The sequence below is a fragment of the Aotus nancymaae genome, unplaced genomic scaffold (genome assembly GCF_030222135.1).
Source record: "Aotus nancymaae isolate 86718 unplaced genomic scaffold, 86718_ANA_hifiasm-v0.15.2.pri h1tg000049l, whole genome shotgun sequence".
Lineage (NCBI taxonomy): Eukaryota > Metazoa > Chordata > Mammalia > Primates > Aotidae > Aotus > Aotus nancymaae.
In genome coordinates, this window is record NW_026988463.1 from 10868416 (window position 1) to 10892268 (window position 23853).

General features: G+C 48.1%; 1 protein-coding gene across 1 annotated transcript in view; it reads right to left on the reverse strand.

Moving 5' to 3' along the window:
- Window positions 1-23263, reverse strand: part of ABCC1 (ATP binding cassette subfamily C member 1 (ABCC1 blood group)) — a 191589-nt gene extending 168326 nt beyond the window's left edge. Inside the window, exon 1 of the mRNA XM_064362456.1 lies at window positions 23204-23263. Within this exon, the coding sequence (XP_064218526.1) occupies window positions 23204-23251 (48 nt within the window). The 5' untranslated portion in view covers window positions 23252-23263. The remainder of the gene's footprint in view (window positions 1-23203) is intronic.
- Window positions 23264-23853: the final 590 nt, after the last annotated feature.

Below are 23853 nucleotides of genomic sequence, written 5' to 3' on the forward strand. Positions count from 1 at the left end.
AAAAAACATTAAGAACAGTCCCCTGGCACTTTGGAAGTACCAAGGAAGCCTTAACAATCCACTGTTTCTCTGTTGAGTTCTTTTTTTTTTTTTTCTTTGAGACAGAGTTTTGCTCTTGTTGCCCAGGCTGGAGTACAGTAGCGTGATCTCAGCCCACTGCAACCTCTGCCTCCTGGGCAATTCTCCTGCCTCAGCCTCCTAAGTAGCTGGGATTACAGGCATGCACCACCATGCCCGACTCATTTTATATTTTTAGTAGAGACAGGGTTTCACGATGTTGGCCAGACTGGTCTTGAACTCTTGACTTCAGGTGGTGTTCCTGCCTCAGTCTTCTAAAGTGCTGGTATTACAGGCGGGAGCCACCATGCCCAGCCTCTGCTGAGTTCTAAGTGTCTCTTTCCCAGTCTCTGTTGGGTTCTAAGTGTCTCTTTTCTCCTACCTGACATTTCCCCCAAAGCAAGACCATGCCCATTTAATGCTCCTGGTACATAGAAAACACGCTTATTAAATATACTCATTCAACAAATAAAAGGTAATTAAATCATCTGAAGATCAACCCAGAATGCATGCAGAGAAAATCCTAACCACGCATACCCCACTTTCACCCAACGACCCTACTTTACAGACAGGAGTCCAAAGGAAATAACTCCAGCAAGAAAAGGAACAAGGTGTACAAGCTGGGCCATTTCACAACAGAAAAAAAAAAAAACAGGACAACTCCCAAGCACCTAAGAGCCAGGCAAACTAGAGCAGAAGATCTGATTAAAAATGACCCAGCTGTCACAAAACAAACTACAGGACCTCCTGCACCCCAGGAGATGCCACTCCTGAAGGTGACAGATAGCACTGGCCATGGGGCTTACTTTTTAGGCAAGAATTTTTAAACCAGGCATAAAAGCAGAACAAGAAGTATAGCAGGCAACATCCATGACTGCCTAAGGCTGTGCTTAAGGATGAGAAGAGGCCAGGAGCAGTGGTGGCTCACAATCAATCCCAGCACTTTGGGAGGCCAAGGCGGGTGGATCACTTCAGGTCAGGAATTCAAGGCCAACCTGGCCAACATGGTGAAACCCCATCTCTATTAAAAAAATAAAAATCGGCCGGGCACTGTGGCTCATGCCTGTAATCCCAGCACTTTAGGAGGCTAAGGCAGGCGGATCACGAGGTCAGAAGTTCAAGACCAGCCTGACCAAGATGGTGAAACTCCGTCTCTACTAAAAATACAAAAATTAGGTGGGCACAGTGACAGAGGATGAGACAGGAGAATCACTTGAATCTAGGTGGCAGAGGTTGCAGTGAGTTGAGACTGTGCCACTGTACTCCAGCCTGGGCAATAAAGTGAGACTCTGTCTCAAAAAACAAAAAATACAAAAATACAAAAAATATTACCTGGGCACAGTGACAAATGTATGGAATCCCAGTGACTTGGAGGCTGAGGTGGGAGGATCACCTGAACCTGGGAAGCGGAGGCTGCAGTGTGCCGAGATCACGCCACTGCACTCCAACTTGGGCAACAGAGTGAGACTCTGTCTCAAAAAAAAACAAAAGAAACGGGCCGGGCGCGATGGCTAACGCCTGTAATCCCAGCACTTTGGGAGGCCGAGGCGGGTGGATCATGAGGTCAAGAGATCAAGACCATCCTGGTCAACATGGTGAAACCCCGTCTCTACTAAAAATACAAAAAATTAGCTGGGCATGGTGGCACGTGCCTGTAATCCCAGCTACTCAGGAGGCTGAGACAGAGGTTGCGGTGAGCCGAGATTGCGCCATTGCATTCCAGCCTGGGTAACAAGAGCGAAACTCCGTCTCAAAAACAAAAACAAACAAAAGAAACTAGAAACCATTTTTATACTGCATTGATTCTAAGACTGTTTCTTCCTATTTTGGTATCTTTGATATTTGTCTGTGTCTCTCCATCAGCCCATCCTTTAAACATTGCTGGCTACGTGTTTATATCCTAACATCCCTGAAACTGGAATCCAAGTCACAAATGCTGGCCTCTTGGATTCCATCAAATGCAGCATATCTGTCTCAACAGCCTGGTCTCCTTCTCTGACTGCATGATTAAGGGATGGTGACAGGCTCTTTTCTAAGTTTACAGAATTAAGAAGGAAAAATAAAAAATTCCCTTGCTTCTTAGCCACACCAACACAAAGAGACAGGCAGTATCACACTCCCCGCTCCCACTCTGTAACAGCTCAATTAACTTTAATGGAGGTGGTGAGCATAACTGTCAAGCTACCTTCGGGCAAACCTGCCAGCAGCCTGATCTCTGATCATCTCCACCTACCAGCTGCCTTCTTGTCTCCACAAGGTCCAGGCCCAGGCCAGGTCGTTTTTGCCAAACCGAGGCAGACAGGAGAAAATGAAAAATAAAATTTCCCACTTGCCAGAGCACAGCCCTTTCCAAAGCACGTGGTCACCAAGAGACCACGATTTCTGCCAGGTCCCAACAACACTCTCTGCCGTGTTCTTTTAGAAGCACTCATGCAGGATTTGCCTGGCAAAAGGGGTATCACTTCAACCACTTTAGCTTCAGGGTCAGTGAGCTGCATCCTCAAGGTCTCTGTAAGGGGCATATCTTGAATTCACATGTACATTCTTTTTTTTGAGACAGGGTCGTGCTCTGTCACCCAAGCTGGAATACAGTGGTGCAATCATGGCTCACTGCAGCCTCAACCTCCCAGGTCCAAATGATCCTCCCGCCTCTGCCTGCTGAGTAGCTTTGACCAGGGGCATGCACCACCATACCTGGCTAATTTTTTTTTTTTTTTCCTAATTTTTTGTAGAGACGGGGTCTCGCTATATTGCCGAGGCTGGTTTCAAACTCCTGGGCTCAAGCCATTCTCCAGCCTTGGCCTCCCAAAGGGCTGGGATTACAGGCATAAGTCACCATGCATGGCCCACATGAACATTTTGAACTGCATCACAGGACTGCCGGAGATCTGATATTATCTGTGAGAATGGGCCTTGAAAACCAACAAGCAGGCTACAGTGTTGCTGATAGTCATCCAGGAGAAAACACAATCGCAGTGGACATATTGAAGCATTACCCAAACATGGCTTGTACATAACTCTTGGCAGCAGGTGGATTGCGCCCACACCAGGGTTTCTCAACTGCAGTACCACTGACATTTGGGACCAGAGGATTTTTCACTGTGGGAGCCCATCCTGTACCGTAGATGTTTAGCACATCCCTGGCCTCTATAGGAGCACGTTCCCTGCCCCATTGCAACCACCAGAAACATTTCCACACATTGCCAAATGTCCCCTGGAGACAAAATCATCCAGAGTTAAGAACCACAGATATAGGCAATTTAAAGAATATCGTTTTTTCTTAGTAGTGATACTTTAACAGCTACTAAGTAAATACATAAATATGACCAACCTGTGACTTCACAGATATCCTACCGTGATATGAAACTTCCTTTTGCAATAACTTTGTTAAGTTTTAAAAAGTGAATTGATAGAAAGAAAGATGTTAACTGAGTGTGGTGGCTCATGCCTATCATCCCAGCACGTTGGGAGGCTGAGGTGGGCAGATGGCTTAAGCTCACAAGTTCAAGAGCAGCCTGGACAACATAGTTAGACTCCATCTCTACAAATAACACAAAAATTAGCCAGGTGTGGTGGTGACCGCAGTAGTCTCAGCCACTCGGGAGGCTAAGGTGGGAGGATGGCTTGAGCCAGGAGGCTGAGGTTGCAGTGAGCCGAGATCATGCCACCACACTCCAGCCTGGGTAATAGAGCCAGACCTTGTATCAAAAGAAAAAAAAAGTTAAGTAAATAAGTACATTTTGGACAATACTGGCTGGCTTACTCAACAGTTTCTCCCTTGCTGTTTCCTCCTGGAGAAGCATAAAACCAAATGCTCGCTTTTCCTGCCTCTCTTGCAGCTATCAGTGGTCCTGTAATCCAGTTCCACCCAAGGAGACGTGAGCAGAAGTCTGCAGTGTAGAGAGAGGAGCCTCTGGGGAGGGTGTGACCCTTCCCTCTTCGTAACTTGAACCCACACACATTGGTTAGGGCTGCGGCAGCCATTTAGGGGCCTTGAGGAAAAGACAATGTAAACAGCAGAGATATCAGTCCTAACAGCCCTGCATCACTAATCCAATGCCAGCAACTCCAAGAGGTACTGGAATTTCTGACGTGTAAAAAAATAAATAAATACCTTTCTGCTTAGGCTGCTGGAGTCGAGCTGTTTCTGGAAGCCAAATGCAATCCTAACAGATGTGAGGTATGAGATAGATGTCAAAATCTTGAAGACTAAACAACTGAGGTGCAAAACAGCTGGAGAGGGCAGGCTTTGAGTCAAACTGCTGGGTTTGAATACTGCGCCCATCCCTTGCTAGCAATATAATCCTGGGCATGTTTAACGGTATCGCACTTTCCCCATCTAAGATAAAGAGTTACAGCACCCACCCGGCGTGACTATGTGCCTGAAACAAGGTATGCACGGAGAGGGCTGAGCATGCCACACAAAACAGAGTACCCTCAATGCACGTCATTTTATTTATAAAATAAACTCTCAGGGGTTCCCTCTCTGGGCTTTGGAGCTCCCCTCCCTCTGTACAGGGGAGCTTCTTCCTTCTCCCTTCCTTCTTGCCTATTATACTGTCCGCTCCTCAAAACCACTCCACATGTGTCCATGTTGTTTTAGCTAAACCAGCATGAGGACAAAGAACCCTGGTGTTCCTCCACGTATCAGAGCGGTATCATTTTGGTGCATTGGCTGGGAAAGGAAATTCATTCATAAGACTGAAGCAATCAAACTCCAAATGGTGCTGTAAACTGAACTGCACATGGACACGCCATTCTTCCGAGGACCCTTAGATCGACGCCAGGAGGAGCCCTAGCTGCTGTTCCCCATTCGATGTCCCTTTTCACCAAGAAGTAGCCAGAAGAAGTCATCGCCCCAAACCCCTAACAGCAGTTTGTGTGGCCCCCCGACAAGGGGAATGTTGTAGGAGTTATTAAGAAATTATTTTAGGCAGATAAAGAGGAAAGAGGATCCTTGGGAAGTTTTCGTTTTTTACTTTTTTACTTTTCCCAGTCCCTTCAGTAGGAAGTTTTCATTTTTTAAAGCATCTCAGGAAAAGTTTCTTGTAAAGCCCGGCTCTCAGAGCCAGGCCGACAACCTTTGATGTGCAAATGCCAGCCATTAGAAACTGGGTCCACCCAAACATGATTACCCTACATGTTCCTGGCAACATGACCACCCCCACGTATTCCCACGTGTGTGGAACATCATGGTACCCTACATTTGTGTATTAAGGCTAGGGTAGGAGGGCTAAGTGAATGACATGCCTAGTCAAACCAATCCCCTGAGCTCTAAGCAAATCAGACACCACCTCTTCCAGTCTCTGTATATATACCTAGCTAGTATCTGTGGCAGATGGGGTTCCCTCTCTCAGCTTGGGAGCCCCGCTCCTTCTGTTTCCTTACAGGGGAGCTTCTTCCTTCTCCCTTCCTTCTTAACCCTTCTAGCCTATTAAACTCTCCACTCCTCTAAATAAACTCTTACCAAAGTCAGGCAACTAAGATGGGGATAACGCAAAGACTAGAACTGATTCAGTCACTGGTTCTTTCCAACACTTGAGAAGGAAGTTGTCTTTAAGAACTGAGTTGTAGTCCAGGTGTGATGGCGCACACCTGTAATCTCAACACTTTGGGAGGCCGAGGCAGGAGGACTGCTTGAACCCAGGGATGTGAAACCCTAGACAACACAGGGAGACCTCATCTCTACGAATTAAAATGGCATTTTTACATGACAGAGAAATGAGCTTGTATCTAAAGCCATCGTATTTGGGGTCTTTGCCACACGTAGCCAAATCTGTATCATCAAATGGGTTCCCTACCTAAGGAGTCTCCTGTTTTCTCTCCAACCACATCAAACCCCACTATCGCACTCACCAGGCACCACGCAGCTCCCCTTCATAGCACTTCCTGATGATTGTCCATTTATTTGGCCGTTTGCCCCACAAGACTGGCACTCAAGGAAGGCAGGGAACCATGCTCTGTGCACAGCTGGATTCCCAGCATGGAGCCCAAGTAAAGGCTATTCAGGACCTCAGAGATGGTCACCTGAATGGGACCAGCCAGGCCATGCGACCAATTTATGGGCACGGACTCTCAGAGATTCCTACCTCCTACAAAGAGCTCCTAAGAGAATCTAAGACACCCACTCAACAAAGTCTTGCCTGCCTCAAATTTCCCCAGGACCCACATGTACACAGAGGTTAAAAAAAACTGTGGGCCAGGTGTGGTGGCTCATGCCTGTAATCCCAGCACTTTGGGAGGCCGAGGCGGATCCCCTGAGGTTAAAAGTTCAAGACTAGCCTAGTCAACATGGCGAAACCCCATCTCTACTAAAAATACAAAAATTAACTGGGTGTGGTGGCACATGCCTGTAATCCCAGCTACTCAGGAGGCTGAAGCAGGAGAATCACTTGAACTGCCTCAATGAGCTGAGATCATGCACTGCACTCCAGCCTGGGCAACAATAGAGAAACTCCATCTCAAAAAAAAAGAAAAAAAAAAAAGACTATGACCAGCTGCCTAAAGAGGAAACAAATATCCGCAAATACTCAGATTCATGTTACATTTCATCTGCAATTAAATATCGGTTAATCAACAAAAATGCATCGTAACCAAGATGCACCAGTCCACGCAAACAATAAATAAAGACTATGTTTTTTGTTTTGTTTTGAGATAGAGTGTTGCTCTGTCACCCAGGCTGGAGTGCAGTGGCATGATCTTGGCTCACTGCAACTTCCACCTCCCATGTTCAAGTGATCCTCATGCCTCAGTCTTTCCAGTAGCTGGGATTACAGGCAAGCACCACCGTGTCTGGCTAATTTTTACATTTTTAGTAGAGATGGAGTTTCACCATGTTGGCCAGGGTGGTCTCGAACTGCTGACCTCAAATGATCTGCCCACTGCAGCCTCCCAAAATACTGGGATTACAGATGTGAGCCACCACGCCTGGCTGACTGTTTTCAATTAAAAAAAAAAAAAAAAATTAGCCGGGCATGATGGTGAGCACCTGTGGTCCCAACTACTCGGGAGGCTAAGGTGGGAGGATTGCTTGAGCTTGGGAGATCATGGCTGCAGTGAGCCATGATCGTGCCCCTGCACTCCAGCCTGAGCCAACAGAGGAGACCCTATCTCAAAAAATAATAATAATATGTTTTTGTAGAATCCCATTCTTGTTTTTAAAAAATACTATATATTTATGGCCAGGAATGGTGGCTCAGACCTGTAATCACAGCACTTGGGGAGGCAGAGGCAGGCAAATCACTTGAGGTCATAAGTTTGAGACCAACCTGGCCAAAACTGTGAAACCCCATCTCTACTAAAAATTAGTTGGAAGTGGTGGAGCACGCCTGTAGTCCTAACTACTCAACAGATAGAGACTGCAATGAGCAGAGATCGCACCACTGCACTCCAGCCTGGGCAACAGAGCAAGACTCTGTCTCAAAAAAAAAAAAAAAAAACTATTGATATAGGATCTGTGAAATGAACAGGCTGAAGTTAAAAACATCAACCTGCCAATAAGATTATCTCTAGAAGAGGCCAGGCATGGTGGCTCATACCAGTAATCCCAGCAGTTTGGGAGGCTGGGTGGGCAGATCACCTAAGGTCAGGAGCTTGAGACTAGCCTGGCTAACATGGCAAAACCAGGTTTCTACTAAAAATATAAAAATTAGCCAGGCATGGTGGTGCATAGTGCACACCTGTGATCCCAGCTACTCTGGAGGCTGAGGCAGGGGAATCGCTTGAACCTGGGAAGTGGAGGTTGCAGTGAGCTGAGATCAAGCCACTACACCCCAAAGTAGGCGACAGAGCAAGACTCCGTCTAGAAAACAAAAAAAAAGTATCGCTAAAAGAGATTTACATGTTTTACTCATTTCTGCGCTGTTCTCATTCTATTCTGTACCCCTTATAACATCAGACAAAAAAGACAAAGAGAAGGATGAAAAAAAGTCCCTTTAAGTAATTCAATCTCTTCCATGTTTATAGTAACAGAAAACCTGGAACTTCCAAAATATGTATGTATCAACAGCTCTCAGAGTTGTGATAGTCTGGCTTCACACATATGTATGATTGAGGTAGTTAAGCAAGTTCTCTTTTTTTTCTTTTTTTTTTAGAGACAGTGTCATGCTGTTGCCCAGGGTGGATTGCAGTGCTGCAATCATAGCTCACTGCAGCTCAACCTCCCAGGATCAAGCAATCCTCCGGCCTCAGCCTCCTGAGTAGCTGGGACTATAGGCATGTGCCATCACGCACAGACAAGATGGGGTCTTCCTGTTGCCCAGGCTGGTCTCAAACTCCTGGGCCCAAGTGACCTCCCACCACAGCCTCACAAAGTGCTGGGATCACACGACAGCCACCATGCCTGACCCAAGTTTTCTTAATCCTCAACTACAAATAAAACTGCAGAATGGTAGGCCGGGCGCGGTGGCTCACGCCTATAATCCCAGCACTTTGGGAGGCTGAGGGGGTGGATCACGAGGTCAAGAGATCGAGACCATCCTGGTCAACATGGTGAAACCCCATCTCTACTAAAAATACAAAAAATTAGCTGGGCATGGTGGCGCGTGCCTGTAATCCCAGCTACTCAGGAGGCTGAGGCAGGAGAATTGCCTGAACCCAGGAGGCGGAGGTTGCGGTGAGCCGAGATCGCGCCATTGCACTCCAGCCCGGGTAACGAGAGCGAAACTTCGTCTCAAAAAAAAAAAAAAAAAAAAAAAAAAAAAAAACCTGCAGAATGAATTTCCCCACACATCAGTCCAACTTCAGAGCAAAACCTGATACCTATCTCATCCAAGAGACTCACCCAGACCTGGGCACCCTACAGACAGATGCTCTGTAAGGACAGGGTGAATTAACTTGTATTGTCTATACTGATCTTCCAGCCTAGGCTCCTGAACTTGGCCTCTTGACCCGCAGCATACACCTCCCTGGCTTTCTTTGGCGCTACACTATCTCTTCACTCCAGCCTCCTCCACCCCATCCCCATGGCCCCCTGGAGAATACAGAGGGTGTGAACACCAGAGGTGGGCCCTTTCTCCAGACCCCTACCACCTATACCAATTATGCAGAGAACTGGATGTAGGTCAGCTCTGTCCCTAGCACCAAGTGTCAAATGGATCACTCCACAGATCTCAGGGGGCAGGGGACCAAAGTGAAAGATCAAAGAGCCCTGTCAAACCACTGCAGGCCAGGAATGGTGGCACCCACCTGTAATCCCAGCAATGTGAAAGGCTGAGGCAGGAGAATTGCTTGAGGTCAGAAGTTTAAGGCTGCAGTGAGCTATGATCATGCCACTGCACTCCAACCTGGGTGACAGAGCGAGACCTCGTCTCCACAAAAAAAAAAAAATTAGCTGGGCATGTTGACAAGCATCTATAGTGCAAGCTACTCAGGAGGCTGAGGCAGGAAGATTGCTTGAGGTCAAGAGTTCAAGGATGCAGTGAACCAAGATCATGCCACTGCACTCCAACCCAGGCAACAGAGTGAGTCTCTGTCTCTAAAAAAAAAAAGAGAGAGAAAAAAAACTACAATTGCAGCCCTCAGAGAGATCCTGATCTAACAGGTAACCCTGGGTTAGTCAATTAGTGAAGCCCTATCAAAGGGCTCCTAAATAAGCCAACCCTAATTATAACTAAGAGGTTACCTTTCCCAGTGCCAGACAGCTCCACCTTTCTTCCTGACCCGGGGTCTCCAGTCTTATAAGGCTGATGGAGGAACCTGAGAAGAGCCTGACATTAATATGCACCCATCATCCTCTCTCAATTAATAACCATGATAATGAGCAACCTTAAACCCTGTTAGAATGGTGAGCACAGTCCAGCCCACTTTAGACAATGGCTAGAGTGAAGCCTATTGACATGTTATTCATTCCACTCAGAATATAATCTAAGGAAATAAGCCAATACGCACTATATCCATATGGTATTCAGGACAGTATTTTCTTTAAAAGAAAAATAACTCTCACCTATAATCCCAGCACTTTAGGAGGGCAAGGAGGCGGGTGGATCACCTGAGGTGGGGAGTTCGAGAACAGCCTGGCCAACATGGTGAAACCCCATCTCTATTAAAAATACAAAAATCAGCCAGGCATGGTGGTACAGTCTGTAATCCCAGCTACTCCAGAGGCTGAGGCAGGAGAATTGCCTGATTGCCTGAATCCAGGAAGCAGAGGTCACAGTGAGCCAAGATTGCACCAACGCACTCCAGCCTGGGTGACAGTGTGAGATGCTGTCTCAAAAAAAAAAAAAAAAGGCAAGAAAACACAGCAACCCAAATGTCAAACCACAGATAATAATTATGTGATTAAAGCCCACCAATACAGGAAATTATTGATTGGACATTTATAGGTGTAATTACAAAGGTTATGTGGGTACGTGGGAAATTTTTTTCGGGGGGATGGAGTCTCACTCTGTCTCTCAAGCTGGAGTACAGTGGTGCTATCTCAACTCACTGCAGCCTCCGCCTCCTGTGCTCAAGCAATTCTCCTGCCTCAACATGTGACACCACACCCAGCTAATTTTTCTATTTTTGGTAGAGATGGGGTTTCACCATGTTAACCAGGCCGGTCTCGACCTCCTGACCTCAAGGGACCTGCCCACCTCAGCCTCCCAAAATGCTGGGATTACAGGTGTGAGCCCCCACACCTGGCCCGGGAAAATTCTTGTAACAATAAATAAAAACATAGGAGACAAAATAGTACGCAAGCTGCAAATGCAACCTTGCAAAACTACATACTAATAAGGACAAGCTTCAAATGTTTCTAAATGCCAAGAGAAAAACAATGGCCTATAACAAAACATTTATACAATACAGATGATGGACAGAGACGAAAGGACCCACAGTAACAAGAACCCCTACAAAATAACAAGAAAAAGACAAACTAGTCCAGATGTACCCAAAAACGACAGAGAAATACAAACTGAAAATACACAAATTGCTGAAAAATGTGTTGCAGAATGCATAACTTTATTTTTTTTTTTTTCAGACGGGCTCTGTTGCCCAGGTTGGAGTGCAATGGTGCAATCTCAGCTGACTGCAACCTCTGCCTCCTGGGTTCAAGCAATTCCGCTTTCCAGGTTCAAGCAAGTCTCCTGCCTCCACATCCAAGTAGTTCAGGCGCCCACTACCACGACCAGTTAACTTTTTTGTATTTTTAGTAGAGACATCGTTTCACCATATTGGCCAGGCTAGTTGCAAACTCCTGACCTTGTGATCACCCACCTAGGTCTCCTAAAGTGCTGGGATTACAGATGTGAGCCTCCGAGCCCAGCCAGGATGCGTAGCTTCTAACTGTAATTGAAATGCACAAGAAAATATTTTTTTAGCCATCAAATTAACAAACTTTGATCCTAGCACTTGGGGAGGCCAAGGTTGGAGGATTGATTCAGGCCAGGGGTTCAAGACTAGCCTGGGTGACAAAGGGAGATCCTGCCTCTACAAAAAATAAAAAAAAAAAAAAAATTTTTTTAACTGGCAGAGTAATACTTACAACATAATCCATTTTGATTCGATATATTAAATTTATAAATATTTATATGATTTCAAAGAAAGAATGGAAGAATACATTGGTTATTCGTTAGCCGAACAGAGTACTCACATGGTCTGGCTCTTTCCCCACTTAAATCCCATCTTGAATTGTAATCCAAATTGGAATCCCCATATGTTATGGAAGGGACTTCATGGGAGGTGATTAGATCATGGGGGTGGCTCCCCCATGCTGTTCTCCTGACTTGCTATCCTTTAGCAAAGAGACCGGCAGCATTTTGCCCCTGCTCTAGAGCTCTGTGGAACTTTGAACTTCAGAGAGATTATTTAGGCCATCTGGCAGAAGAAATTAAGCAGTAAAGTGTTCAAGAGGTAGCAAAACATAAAAGTGTGGAAACTGCCCAGGCGCGCTGGCTCAGGCCTGTAATCCCAGCACTTTGGGAGGCCGAGGTGGGCAGTTCACTTGAGGTCAGGAATTTGAGACCAGCCTGGCCACATGGTGAAAACCCTTCTCTACAAAAATATAAAAATTAGCCGGGCATGACAGTGGGTGCCTGCAATCCCACCATCATGCCCGGCTACTCAGGAGGCTGAGGGGTGAGAATCACTTGAACCAAGGGGGCAGAGGTTGTAGTGGGAGGATGAACTGCTGCAGTAACCTGGCAATTAATTATCCAATTTCAAAATGCACATACTCTCAACCTACCAGTTTCCTGTGGGAAAACATTCTGCTGAATCTTTCCCTATATTTCCATATATATGCTTTCAATGCAGCACTGCTTATCACAGCAAAAAAAAAAAGGAACTGGGAACAACCTTGATCGCCCAAGAGGGGACTGGGTAAATACACGGCTCAATCGTTTAACATGTGTAGCTTGAAAAAAAAAAAAAGTGACTGGCTTTTACTTTCAATTTGCATGGGCTTAAAATGCTAAGAAACTCTACACTGGTTAAGTGAAGAGAACAAGATACAAAACTTCAAAATATCCAACTGGGGAGGGAAAAAATGAATATGTAAACACGTTCTTGCACATGTATTTGCATATGCTTGAAACTTTTCTTAAACACCCAAGAACAACTACTGCGAACAAAGGGCAGGGTGGGAACGTACTAAAACTTCTACTTCTCCCTTTATATTAGTCTGTGCACCATCAAAAAAGTTGCAGTGCAAGATCTTCCTCCTGCCTGATGAATTCAGTAGTATCTAGTTTTAAAAGAAGAGTTTTCTAGCAACCTATAGAAAGTCCTCTTAATCACAGAAAAAAAGTACTTCATCATCTTACTAACAAGCCTTTGGCAGAGGATCAAAGGCAGTTGGGGAGTGGGGAAACCCAAGTTGGTCTCCATCTCAAACATTTCAGCTAAGGTTCTGAGAAAGAGAAGACACTCATAAAACAAAACAAACTTCATTTTCAAGACCTGAGATTCAGCAGGGCATAGTGGCTCATGCCTACCATCCTAGCACTTGGAGAGGCCAAGGTGGATGGACTGCTTGAGCCCAGGAGTTGGAGACCAGCCTGAGCAGCACAGCAAGATGCCATCTATTTAAAAAAAAACAAAAAAAAACCTGAGAGTCATTCACATAAATAGATCAGAAGGTTCATGCTTCTGTCAGGGACCGTGCATTGCTCTACTTCCTTGCCCAGTCGGTAAGTGTCTTCCCTGGAACTTCCAGGACCACAGGCCATTGTGTTAGTGCTTTATGCATTTTGCAGAATGCTCTAAGCAAGATTTTTACGAGATGGGCTCTGCAGTTCCTTTGAGTTAAACTCCTCGATACCTTAACCACACCATGATCGTCCTCAAGGCCTCTGCACATTCTCTTCCCACTTTGGGACTCCCTTCCCCCACATCCTTGCATGGTCAGCCTTGCCACTGAAACCTCAGTCAGACCTCACTCACTGCCCCTGAAAGGCCTTCTGTGGACATCCGTCTGTAGTACTTTGCACCTCACCCACTTCTTCCTGGTTCAAGCCCTTGCAGCACTTACTTGCATCTGAAATCATTTCAGTCACCCTCAGTGTAAACTCTATGAGAACACTGGCCTGTTCTAGCCTGTTCATTTTGTATCCTCAGTGTCTAAAGCAGCACATAGTAGATGCTCAATTAATGACTGAATAAATGAATGAATGAAAAACAGTGTGAGAACAAGACAATGAACCCAGGGCTATAAAGGACCACAGGAGGCCGGGCACAATGGCTCAGACCTGTAATCCCAGCACCCTGGGAGGCCACTTGAGCTCAGGAGGACTGCTTGAGTTCAGGAGTTCAGGACCAAACTGGGCAGCATAGCAAAACCCCATCTCTACAAAAAAAAAAAAATAAGAAAATTAGCCAGGAGTGATGGTGCATGACTCTAGTCCCAGCTACTTGGGAGGGTCACTTGAGCCTGGGAGGTCAAGACTGCACTGCAGTGGCACAATCAGCCAGGGCAACAGAACAAGACCCCATCAATCCATCAGCTGATCAATCGCTGCACAAATTTCTCATACTAGAAAAACTTAGGCATCACATATGTTCTCCAAGCAAGTATTACCTAGGCGGCCAGTAAAAGGTAGACTGAAGTTTCTCAGAGAGAAAACTTATAGAGAGGAAGAGAAAAGCTCCCTAAAAATCTCAGTTACTACCTGAAGGTTACCGGATGCTAGCCTAGAGCCGCCCTCCCTGGCCATTAAAACCTGCTTTCCGGAACCTGGCAAACTCCCCAGGAGATGAATCCCACAGGTAAGTGTCCCCTTGGTTGAAGTGGAACCTCAACTTTGATCGTCCCCTTCTCCCGGGGCACTTTAAAATGAATGAGTAGAGCTTCAAAGTTGATCTCTCAAGAAAGCCACTTTCAGCTGGGCTTTGTGGCGCCCACCTATAATCCCAGCACTTTGGGAGACCAAGGCAGGAGAATCACTTGAGCCCAGGAGTTCGAGACCAGCCTGGGCAACATGGAGAGACCCTGACTCTACAAAAAATACAATAATTACCCAGGTGTAGTGCTGTGTGCCTGTGGTCCCAGCTACTCGGGAGGCTAAGATGGGAGGATGGCTTCAGCCCGGGAGGTCAAGGCTGCAGTGAGCTATGATTGTGCCACCGCACTCCAGCCTGGGCGACAGAGGGAGACTGTCTCAAAAGAAAAAGCAAAAGCCATTTTCATTTTCCCAGGGGAGAATGAACTGTCACAACTCCAGCTGGAAAAAGGTGAAAAGACACAGCCCTCAAAAAGAAACTGCTGCAAGTTTCTTCTCTAGCTAATTGGAGTTTAACCTCCTTAACGTCTCATTAAGCTTCTCCAAGGCAACCCCAGTAAGCCAATTAGACTAGAAGTTCACTAGCCCACAATCTCTTAGGGAAATGCAGGATGAGGAGGGTCTTGCTCATTCCTCCCCCATATTCCTCCACACCGGCGGCTGGGTGATTTCACACTCCAGGGGACATTTGGAAACATCTAGAGACATTTTCGGTTGTCACAACAAGGGGAAGTACTACCAGCATCTAGGGGTAGAAGCCACGTTTGTGGCTAAGACTACGGTCCACAGAACTGCAACCAGGACACAAAGAATGGTGTCAACGGGGCAGGCACTGAGCAACTGTCTACCCTGTCCCCACTCCCAAAATATAGCTTCTTCAAAGGCCCTATTCAACCATTCAGCCTCTAAGAGGTAAGTGCTGGTCCTCAGCTCCACTCCTCCAACTGCAGGGATGTTACCCTATCCCAGTTTTCTTGCTAAGCTGGGGGGAAGCCTATCTCAGGAAGCAGGGCGTTATTTTTGCAAAATGTTTGCGCATGTTTTCAGGAGCTGGACTTGTACTGACCACCAAGATCTGATCATCAAACTGAGGACTTACTTCGCCATGAAAATCTGAAGCCAACGTACTACTCAGACGCTTACTTCGAGGTTGGCCTTCAAAGCAGGAGATGCCAACTCAGATACCAACAGGTGCCAAGGGGGTTCCATAAATGAGAGAAGTGGACCAGGTGTGTCGAAGCACAATTTTAAAAAGGCACCAGGCCAGGTGTAGTGGTTCACACCTGTAATCCCAGCACTTCAGAAGGCTGAGGCAGGCAGATCACTTGAGGTCAAGAATGAGACCAGCCTGGCCAACATGGTGAAATCCCATCTCCACTAAAAATACAAAAATAAACCAGGTGTGGTGGCGCATGCCTGTAATCCCAGCTACTCGGAGGCTGAGACAGGAGAATCAGCTGGAAACCTGGGAGGGGAGGCAGAGGTTGTAGTGAGCTGTGATCCCACCACTGCACTCCAGCCTGGGCGACAGAGTGAGACTTCATCTCAAAAAAATAAATACAATAAGCTCTCAATCAAGTAAATAAAGTTTAAGTTGTAAAAAAATAAATAAAATAAAGGCAACAGACACTTGGCCTTAAAATTAAAGCAACAACCCCAGTGGACCACTACCATGTATAAATGCGGGCCTGGGGCTAGCAGTTTTTTTTTTTTTTTTTTGAGACTGAATCTCACTGTCTCCCAGGCACGATCTCAGCTCACTGCAACCTCCTCCTCCTCCTCTGCCTTCTCAGCATGAAGACTACTAAGATGAAGACCTTTCTAATGAACCCACTTCCACTTAATAAAGAGTAAAAACCGGGCTGGGCGCGGTGGCTCAAGCCTATAATCCCAGCACTTTGGGAGGCCAAGGCGGGTGGATCACGAGGTCAAGAGATCGAGACCATCCTGGTCAACATGGTGAAACCCCGTCTCTACTATAAATACAAAAAATTAGCTGGGCACGGTGGCGCGTGCCTGTAATCCCAGCTACTCAGGAGGCTGAGGCAGGAGAATTGCCTGAACCCAGGAGGCGGAGGTTGCGGTGAGCCGAGATCGTGCCATTGCACTCCAGCCTGGGTAACGAGCGAAACTCCGTCTCAAAAAAAAAAAAAAAAAGTAAAAACCTCTCTTCTTTCAGTTTAACTTTTTTTTTTTCTAATCTTGCTTCACTGTAAGAATATGGTATATAATATGTATGCAAGATATGAGTTAGGCCCAGCCCTTTAGGAGGCCGAGGCAGGAGGATTGCTTGAGGCCAGGAGTTTGAGACCAGCCTGAGCAACATAGTGAGTTCCTTACCTCTACAAAAAAAAACCCAACAATAAAATTTGTGTTACCAATTGTTTATGTTATTGGTAAGGCTTCCAGTCAACAGTAGGCTGTTAATATTTAAATGTTTAGGGAGTTGAAAGTTATACCTGGATTTTTTTTTTGAGAGTCTCACTCTGTCACCCAAGCTGGAGGGTAGTGGCCTGATCTCAGTTCACTGCAATGTTCACCTCCCAGGTTCAAGCAATTCTCATGCCTCAGCTTCCCAGGTAGCTGGGATTACAAGCATCCACCACCACACCCGGCTAATTGTTACAGAGAAAGGGTTTCACCATGTTGATCAGGCTGGTCTCAAACTCCTGACCTCAGGTGATCCACCTGCCTTGACCTCCCAAAGTGCTGAGATAACAGGCATGAACCACCACGCAGAGCCCTGAATTTTTCAACTACACAGGGCATCAGCACTCCTAACCCCTGAATTGTTCCCAAGGTCAACTGTTATTTACTAAGCCCCTGGCACAGTTCTAGGTGCTAGCATTACAGCCATAAACAAACACAGGCAATTATCCCTGCCCCATGGAGCTGACCTTTTAGTAGGAGTTTACAGAGTAGGCACAATACTTAAGCAAAATATTAGGTGTATTAGAAGGCAGTAAGTGCTACTGCAGGTGTAGATGGGGACAGAGGTTTGCTAGTACAGAGAAAGGCAGGGACGCCTTAGGTGACACCAGAACAAGGTTTGAAGATGAGCGACATTGCAGGTAGGGGAAACAGGAAGTGCAAAGGCCCTGAGGCAGGGGCGGGCCTGTCCACCAGTGTGGCTGGAGGAGAGTGAGACAGAAAGCAGCCAGGAAGGCGGTCAGAGGCGGTGGGGAGAGATGCTGCCGAGCCTTCAAGGCCACTGTAAGTCCTTTGGCTTGTACCCTCGGGGAAATGGGAGCTACTGCAGAAGAGCAACAGACTAGACTGAAGGGGTCAAGGGTAGAGTAGGCACAGCAGCAAAGAGGTGACTGTTTGCTTTTTTTTTTTGAGATAGAGTCTCACTCTGTCACCCAGGCTGGAGTGCAGTGGTAAAATCTTGGCTTACTGCAACCTCCGCACCCCGGGGGTTCAAGCGATTCTCCTGCCTCAGCCTCCCAAGTAGCTGGGATTACAGGTACCCACCACCAGGCTCAGCTAATTTTTGCATTTTTAGTTGAGACGGGTTTTTGCCATTTTGCCCAGGCTGGTCTCGAACTCCTGGCCTCGAATGAACCATCTGCCTTGGCCTCCCAAGGTGCCAGGATTACAGGCATGAGCCACAGCGCCTGGATTGAAGTGACTCTTTAAATCCAGGAATTGGCCAACGGTGATTCAGGCCAGAGCAGTAGCCGGGGAAGCCATGAGAAGCCGGCTGTTTGAAGGCGCGAGCAACATGATTTGCTGGCAGAAGTGATACTAAATGGGAGGAGGAAGGGAGAAGTCAAAGCTGGAGGCTGAGATGGGGAGAGAAAGCTCACGTTCCTGTAGGAACTCAGTCAGTGGAAGACACACACGTAGAGACATCCGCTCCTAAAAGTTGTGTCCACACAGGAAAAAGTTATTTTTTCCATCCACCACCAGGTCGCAAAGGCGAGGCAACCCTTCCAGGCTATCACAAACAGAGCTTGTCCCCAGAGAAGGAGAACACCACCCTTCAGGAGAGTCTTCGCCAAATGGACCAGCTGCAGCTGCCTTCTGCAAGGCCCCTGCTGGCTGCAGCGACTCCATTTGGCCAAGGAACTTTCAATCTGCTCCTGATTGGCCTGAATCACCAACACATTTGGATCAGGAATCCTGAGTTCATTCCTACCCAGGCCTCTCCCAGGTCACCCTCATCTCCTCCCAAAGGCACCCTGCGCCCTGTCATGTCACCATCCTGGACCACAGTGTCCACATCCATAAAATGGGGTGGGTGGAGGGAAGGGCCCCCCAAGATCTGACATCCCTTTCCACTCTAACAATCCATAAGGAAGGGAGAGAGGAAAGGTCTGGGAGGATGGGGGGTCAAAAAGGGGGAAAACAGGCTGAGCACAGTGGCTCATGCCTATAATCCCAATACTTTGGGAGGCTGAGGCAGGAGGACCACTTGAGGTCAAGAGTTGGAGACCAGCCTGGCCAACATGATGAAACCCTGTCTCTACTAAAAATACAAAAATTAGCCAGGCATGCTGGTGGGTACATGTAATCCCAGCTACTCGGGAGGCTGAGGCAGGAGAATCACCTGAACCCAGGAGGCAGAGGTTGCAGTGAGCCAAGATCACACCACTGCACTCCAGCCTGGGAGACAGAGCAAGACAGTCTTAAAAAAAAAAAAAAAAACTTTAAAGGGGGTGGGTGGTGGGAGGGAAGAAACAGAAGAAAGGGGAGAAGGCTACGGGATGGATTTGAAAACCAAAGCTGCGCTGGGCATGGTGGCTCACACCTGTAATCCCAGCACTTTGGGAGGCTGAGGCAGGTGGATCACCTGAGGTCAGAAGTTCGAGACCAGCCTGACCAATATGGGGAAACCCCGTCTAAAAAAAAAAAAAAAAGAAAGAAAGAAAACCAAAGCTGCACTGGGAGGAGGGAAATAATTGGCTCTTCGTAGACTGTTTTGGAGCCAACAGGAGGAATGAAAGCAGGGATCAGACTAACTCCAAGGCCAACCCCAGCCCCAATAGGAATTTCTGATAGCTTCTAAGAGATTTCTCTTGGTGGCTAAGTCGGATATTCAGGGGTCTACTGAGTTGGTGGATGCCACAGAGTATCTCAGAGGTGCACATTGACCCTGGGACCAGCTCACTCCATTGACGGTGACACATGCCTGCAGCTTACTCCTGGTCATTCCAGTGACAGTCGGTGAGACAGCAAAAATGAACTGGAGAATTCCAGGTGGTGACGACCACTGATATTCACTGGGCGCTGTGTACCAAGCAGCAACATTTTAAATCCTTGCTGAAGATTCACCCACTTCTTCCTCAAGTCACCACTATTCATTCGTACTATGTTATCCCACATAGGGAAACTGAGGCACAGAGAGACGTAGTAACTTGCCTCAGCAGGAGAGCCGGATTTGCTGAGCCACCACATTATAATGCTTCATACCAAGTTTTTTTCTCTGCTTTTCCGTAATTTTCAATTTTTCTATACAGGCCCTGAAACACATTAGTGGTTCTTTTTTTTTTTTTCAGAGGGTCACTCTGTCACCCAGGCTGGAGTATAGTGGTGCGATCTCGGCTCACTGCAATCTCTGCCTCCTGGGTTCAAGCAATTCTCCTGCCTCAGCCTCCCAAGTAGCTGGGATTACCAGGCATGCATCACCACACCCAGCTAATTTTTCTATTTTTAGAGATGGGGCTTCACCATGTTGGTCAGGCTGGTCTCGAACTCCTGACCTCAGGTGATCCACCCGCCTTGGTCTCCCACAGTGCTGGGATTACAGGCGTGAGCCATCACACCCAGTCCTTTCTTTTATTTTTGAGACAAGGTCTCAGTCTGTGGCCCAGACTGGATGGAGTGCAGTGACTGTGATCTCAGCTCACTGCAGCCTCCATCCCCACGGAGTTCAAGTGATTCTCATGCCTCAGCCTCCCCAGTAGCTGGGACCACAGGTGTCGCACCACCACGCCTGGCTATTTTTTGTTTTGTATTTTTAGTAGAGACGGGGGTCAGCAAGCCATGTCACCCAGGCTGGTCTCAAATTCCTGACCTCAATCGATCTACCTACCTCAGCCTCCCAAAGTGCTGGGATTACAGGTGTGAGCCACTGCACCTGGCCTGCCTTTTTTCTTTTTTTAAATGAACCCAAAAAAAGGCCCAGGCCCATTTTTCCAACCTTCATTCAAATATCAACCACAAACCAGCCCCCACTACCAGTTCCACACCCCTCTCCAGAGTTCAAGTGATTCTCGTGCCTCGGCCTCCGTGGTGGCTGGGACCCTGTCATCAGGCCCTAGTTTCCAGTTTGATAGCGAAGTTCTCCTTTTCTCTTCCCAGAGCATCTGCCTGAGTGAAGGTCAACAGAACCCTTATCATGGGCCATTTCCATGTTCTTAGACATTTCCTGGGGCTTAGAGGCAAACAGGGGCCTAGGAACAAAGCTCTGACTGAGTCCCACGAGGCCCAGTAACCTTGACTTCTCAGCACTTGACCTTGGTCACAACAGGAGCCGAGCAAGAATGCCTCACTGCCTTTCCACAGCCCAACTCCATCCGCACCAGCTGAAGAACAGGTGAATCCAAAGGAACAATAAGGAGCTTGAAACACACAACTTTATCTTTGGAAAAAATAGTATTTAATAATAACCATTGTTTATCTCCATGCAGAGCACAAGCTGAGCCGCTTACAAAGATTAACCCATTCACACTTCACTACAACCCTAGAAGGCCGCGACATTTTTGGCTCCTGTCCCATTTTATAGATGAGCAAAGTGAGGCACACAGAGGGAAAGTGGCTTACTCAAGGTCACACAGCTATCTGACTGCCTAAAGGCCAGTCGCTCCTGGTGTGCAACATGCTGCCTTGAAAAACACAAAAACAGCCGGTGCAGTGGCTCATGCCTATAACCCCAGTACTTTGGGAGGCTGAGGCAGGAGGACCACTTGAGCCCAGGAGTTCAAGACCAACCTGGGCAACACAGTGCGACCCTGTCTCTACAAAAAATACAAAAATTAGTTGGGTATGGTGGAACATGCCTGTAGTCCCAGCTGCTCAGGAGGCTGAGTTAGGAGGATCACTTGAGCCCAGGAGGCAGAGATTACAGTAAGCTGAGATCACACCACTGCACTCCAGCCTGGGCCACAGAGTGAGACTGCCTCAAAAAGAAAAACACAAAAACTACCTACTTTCTAGTTTTCCATTTTAATTACATTGCGATTTTCCCACTCAGGCCCCAGCTGCCTCCTCTCAAATTCTGGTTCCAGGGCACGTCCAGCAAGTCTTGGAATCCAGGCAGCAGGAATATTCAAGGTCAAAGAAGTGGACAGGGTACCTACCAGAGGCAGAGATCAGCTATGATCACCCTCACGCAAAACCCAACCACCTGGCAGTATCTGTGACAAAAAGTCCTTGATGAGGAAACAAACAAACAAACAAACACAACTGGACTTTCTGGATGAGTCTCTTAAGAAACAAAGGGCACCCCGAGCATACTCATTAGCCATCAACTACCAGCAGCCATCAATAAAATACATCCCGACACAAAACCTCACGTAGGGTCACCAATTTCACCGCCTCCTCAATTCAGGAGAAGAAAATAAACTAGCGAATATTCCAGAATTCCCAGCAACACGAACCCAGATCACCATTATTACACCTGGTAACAAAGGATCCGCAGGTTTTTCTCCTTCTGCTAAACAAAGTCCATCTGCAAAGAGGCTGCAATCACTCCCAGACCCTGAAGGCAAAGTTTATGTTCTATTTCTAGCTCTGGTGTCAATCTCCAACCCCAGGAGCTTAAAATGGGAAACGTTTCAAAGTGTGGTAGGTTATTAAACACAATCACACCCTACTAAAAAACAAAAAAAAACTCTCCAAAGGGGCCCTGGAGGATGACTTTTCAACACTCCAAATGCAGCCTTCAAGGAAAGGCCAGCAAAACAGGACCAGAACGTATTTTAGGATGCTAATCACCAACTCCTAAGAACCAAAGCTGTTTCTCCCGATTCCTAAACAAAAGAGGAGAAACAGTCCTGTCCAGATTTGCCCACTGCGTTCACCAGTAATCAAGACAGCACCGCACAGAAGTGCCTTCTTGGAACAAACAGGCAAATCGCATTACAGAGAAGCTGAAGCCCTAAAGACTGGACGTAAACCACTGAAAGTGGACTCCAGACATCCAGCTAGGCTCCGCCGTCCACGTTCCAGAAGAAAACTTGCCAGGTTTAAATCTAAGGGGCATCCCCAGAAAGGAGCTCCACGTGTTTCAGGGAAGGGAGGGCATGACCACAGGTACCAGGGTCCTGGGCGTCCTCAGCTGCACCCCAAATTTGACCCGAGCCGAGGGTCAGGTGGGGCATGCCAAAGGTGAACACCCCCCTTCTTCCTTGGTTTCCCCAAACTTTCCCCGGAGTATTTAAGCAGCAACAAAAAAGACAGCTAGGTAATCACAGAAGAGTAACGTGGCTGTACGACAACTTTGGGGAGACAGTGAAAGTCCCTTTCTACAATCTAAGCCCTTCCCCAGCTCACCCCGTTGGTCATGGGGTATTTTTCGTGAAAGGGGAACCCTAACCACAAAGGAGATAGGAGAAAAGAAGCAGAGACACCCCCTTTCCCGCCCCCCATCTCTAGCGTCCCCTTCCCTGGAAGGTTTTTAGAGGCTAGAACCCCAAAACAGGAAGGCCTCCTCCTCCCCGAGGCTCTGGCCCCTGACCCTCCCCTCCAAAACCCCAAGACGGGGCACGCGGCCCCCCACGCCCTGCTCCCCAGAACTGAGTCACCCAAGTTTTCCGCCATACCCCGCTCCCCCGAAAGGGGCCAGGCCGCGGGCGAGGCGAGGGTCCCGGGCCCCCCAGGCCAGACGCAGAGCGGGAAGTGGGGTGCCCCCGGCGGCTGCGGGCCCTGCGCTTCCCCTCCCCGCCGGCCTCCCTCCCTCCCTCCGTCCCGCCGGCCCCAAGTTTGCCCGCCGCACGTACCCAGAGCGGGTCGGAGCCATCGGCTCTGCAAAAGCCCCGGAGCGCCATGCGGACGGCGCGGGCGGCGGCGGGCGATCAGGCCCGGCTGCTGGCGCTGGAGGTGGCGGCGGCGGCGGGAGGGCGGGCGGCGGCTGCGGCGGCGCAGGGAGCCGGAGCCGGGGCCGGGGCCGCAACGCCGCCTGATTGGCCGGCGCGTCACGGGGATGCGGCCGCCCCGCCCCGCCCCGCCCCGGCGTCCGGCTCACCTCGCACGGCTCGGCGTGGGCAGCGGGACCCGCCACCCCTCGGCGCCCCGGGCCTGGACGCCGCGCCACCCGCCCTCAGATCCTCGGAGGCCTAGGCCCACCCGCTCTCCGACGGGCCCGGGGAGCGTTGGCTCGCCTTCCGGAAGCGCCTGGGGTCTTTGAGGCCGCACATCCTGCGACCACTTTTCAAATCCTGTTGAACGACAGTGTCCGTAATCAGGGGGAAATAACGTGAACAGAGCCCTCTACCCGCCTGGAGTGTGCCGCGCGTTTTAGCTACGCCCTCATTTCGTCCTGTTCTGTCTCCTCTTTAAAGAAGGAAGAACACCAGGTGCAGAGAGGTTGAGTGATTCCCCCTGGCCAGGATCAGGATCACCTGGCTAATTACTAGCACGGCTGGGATTT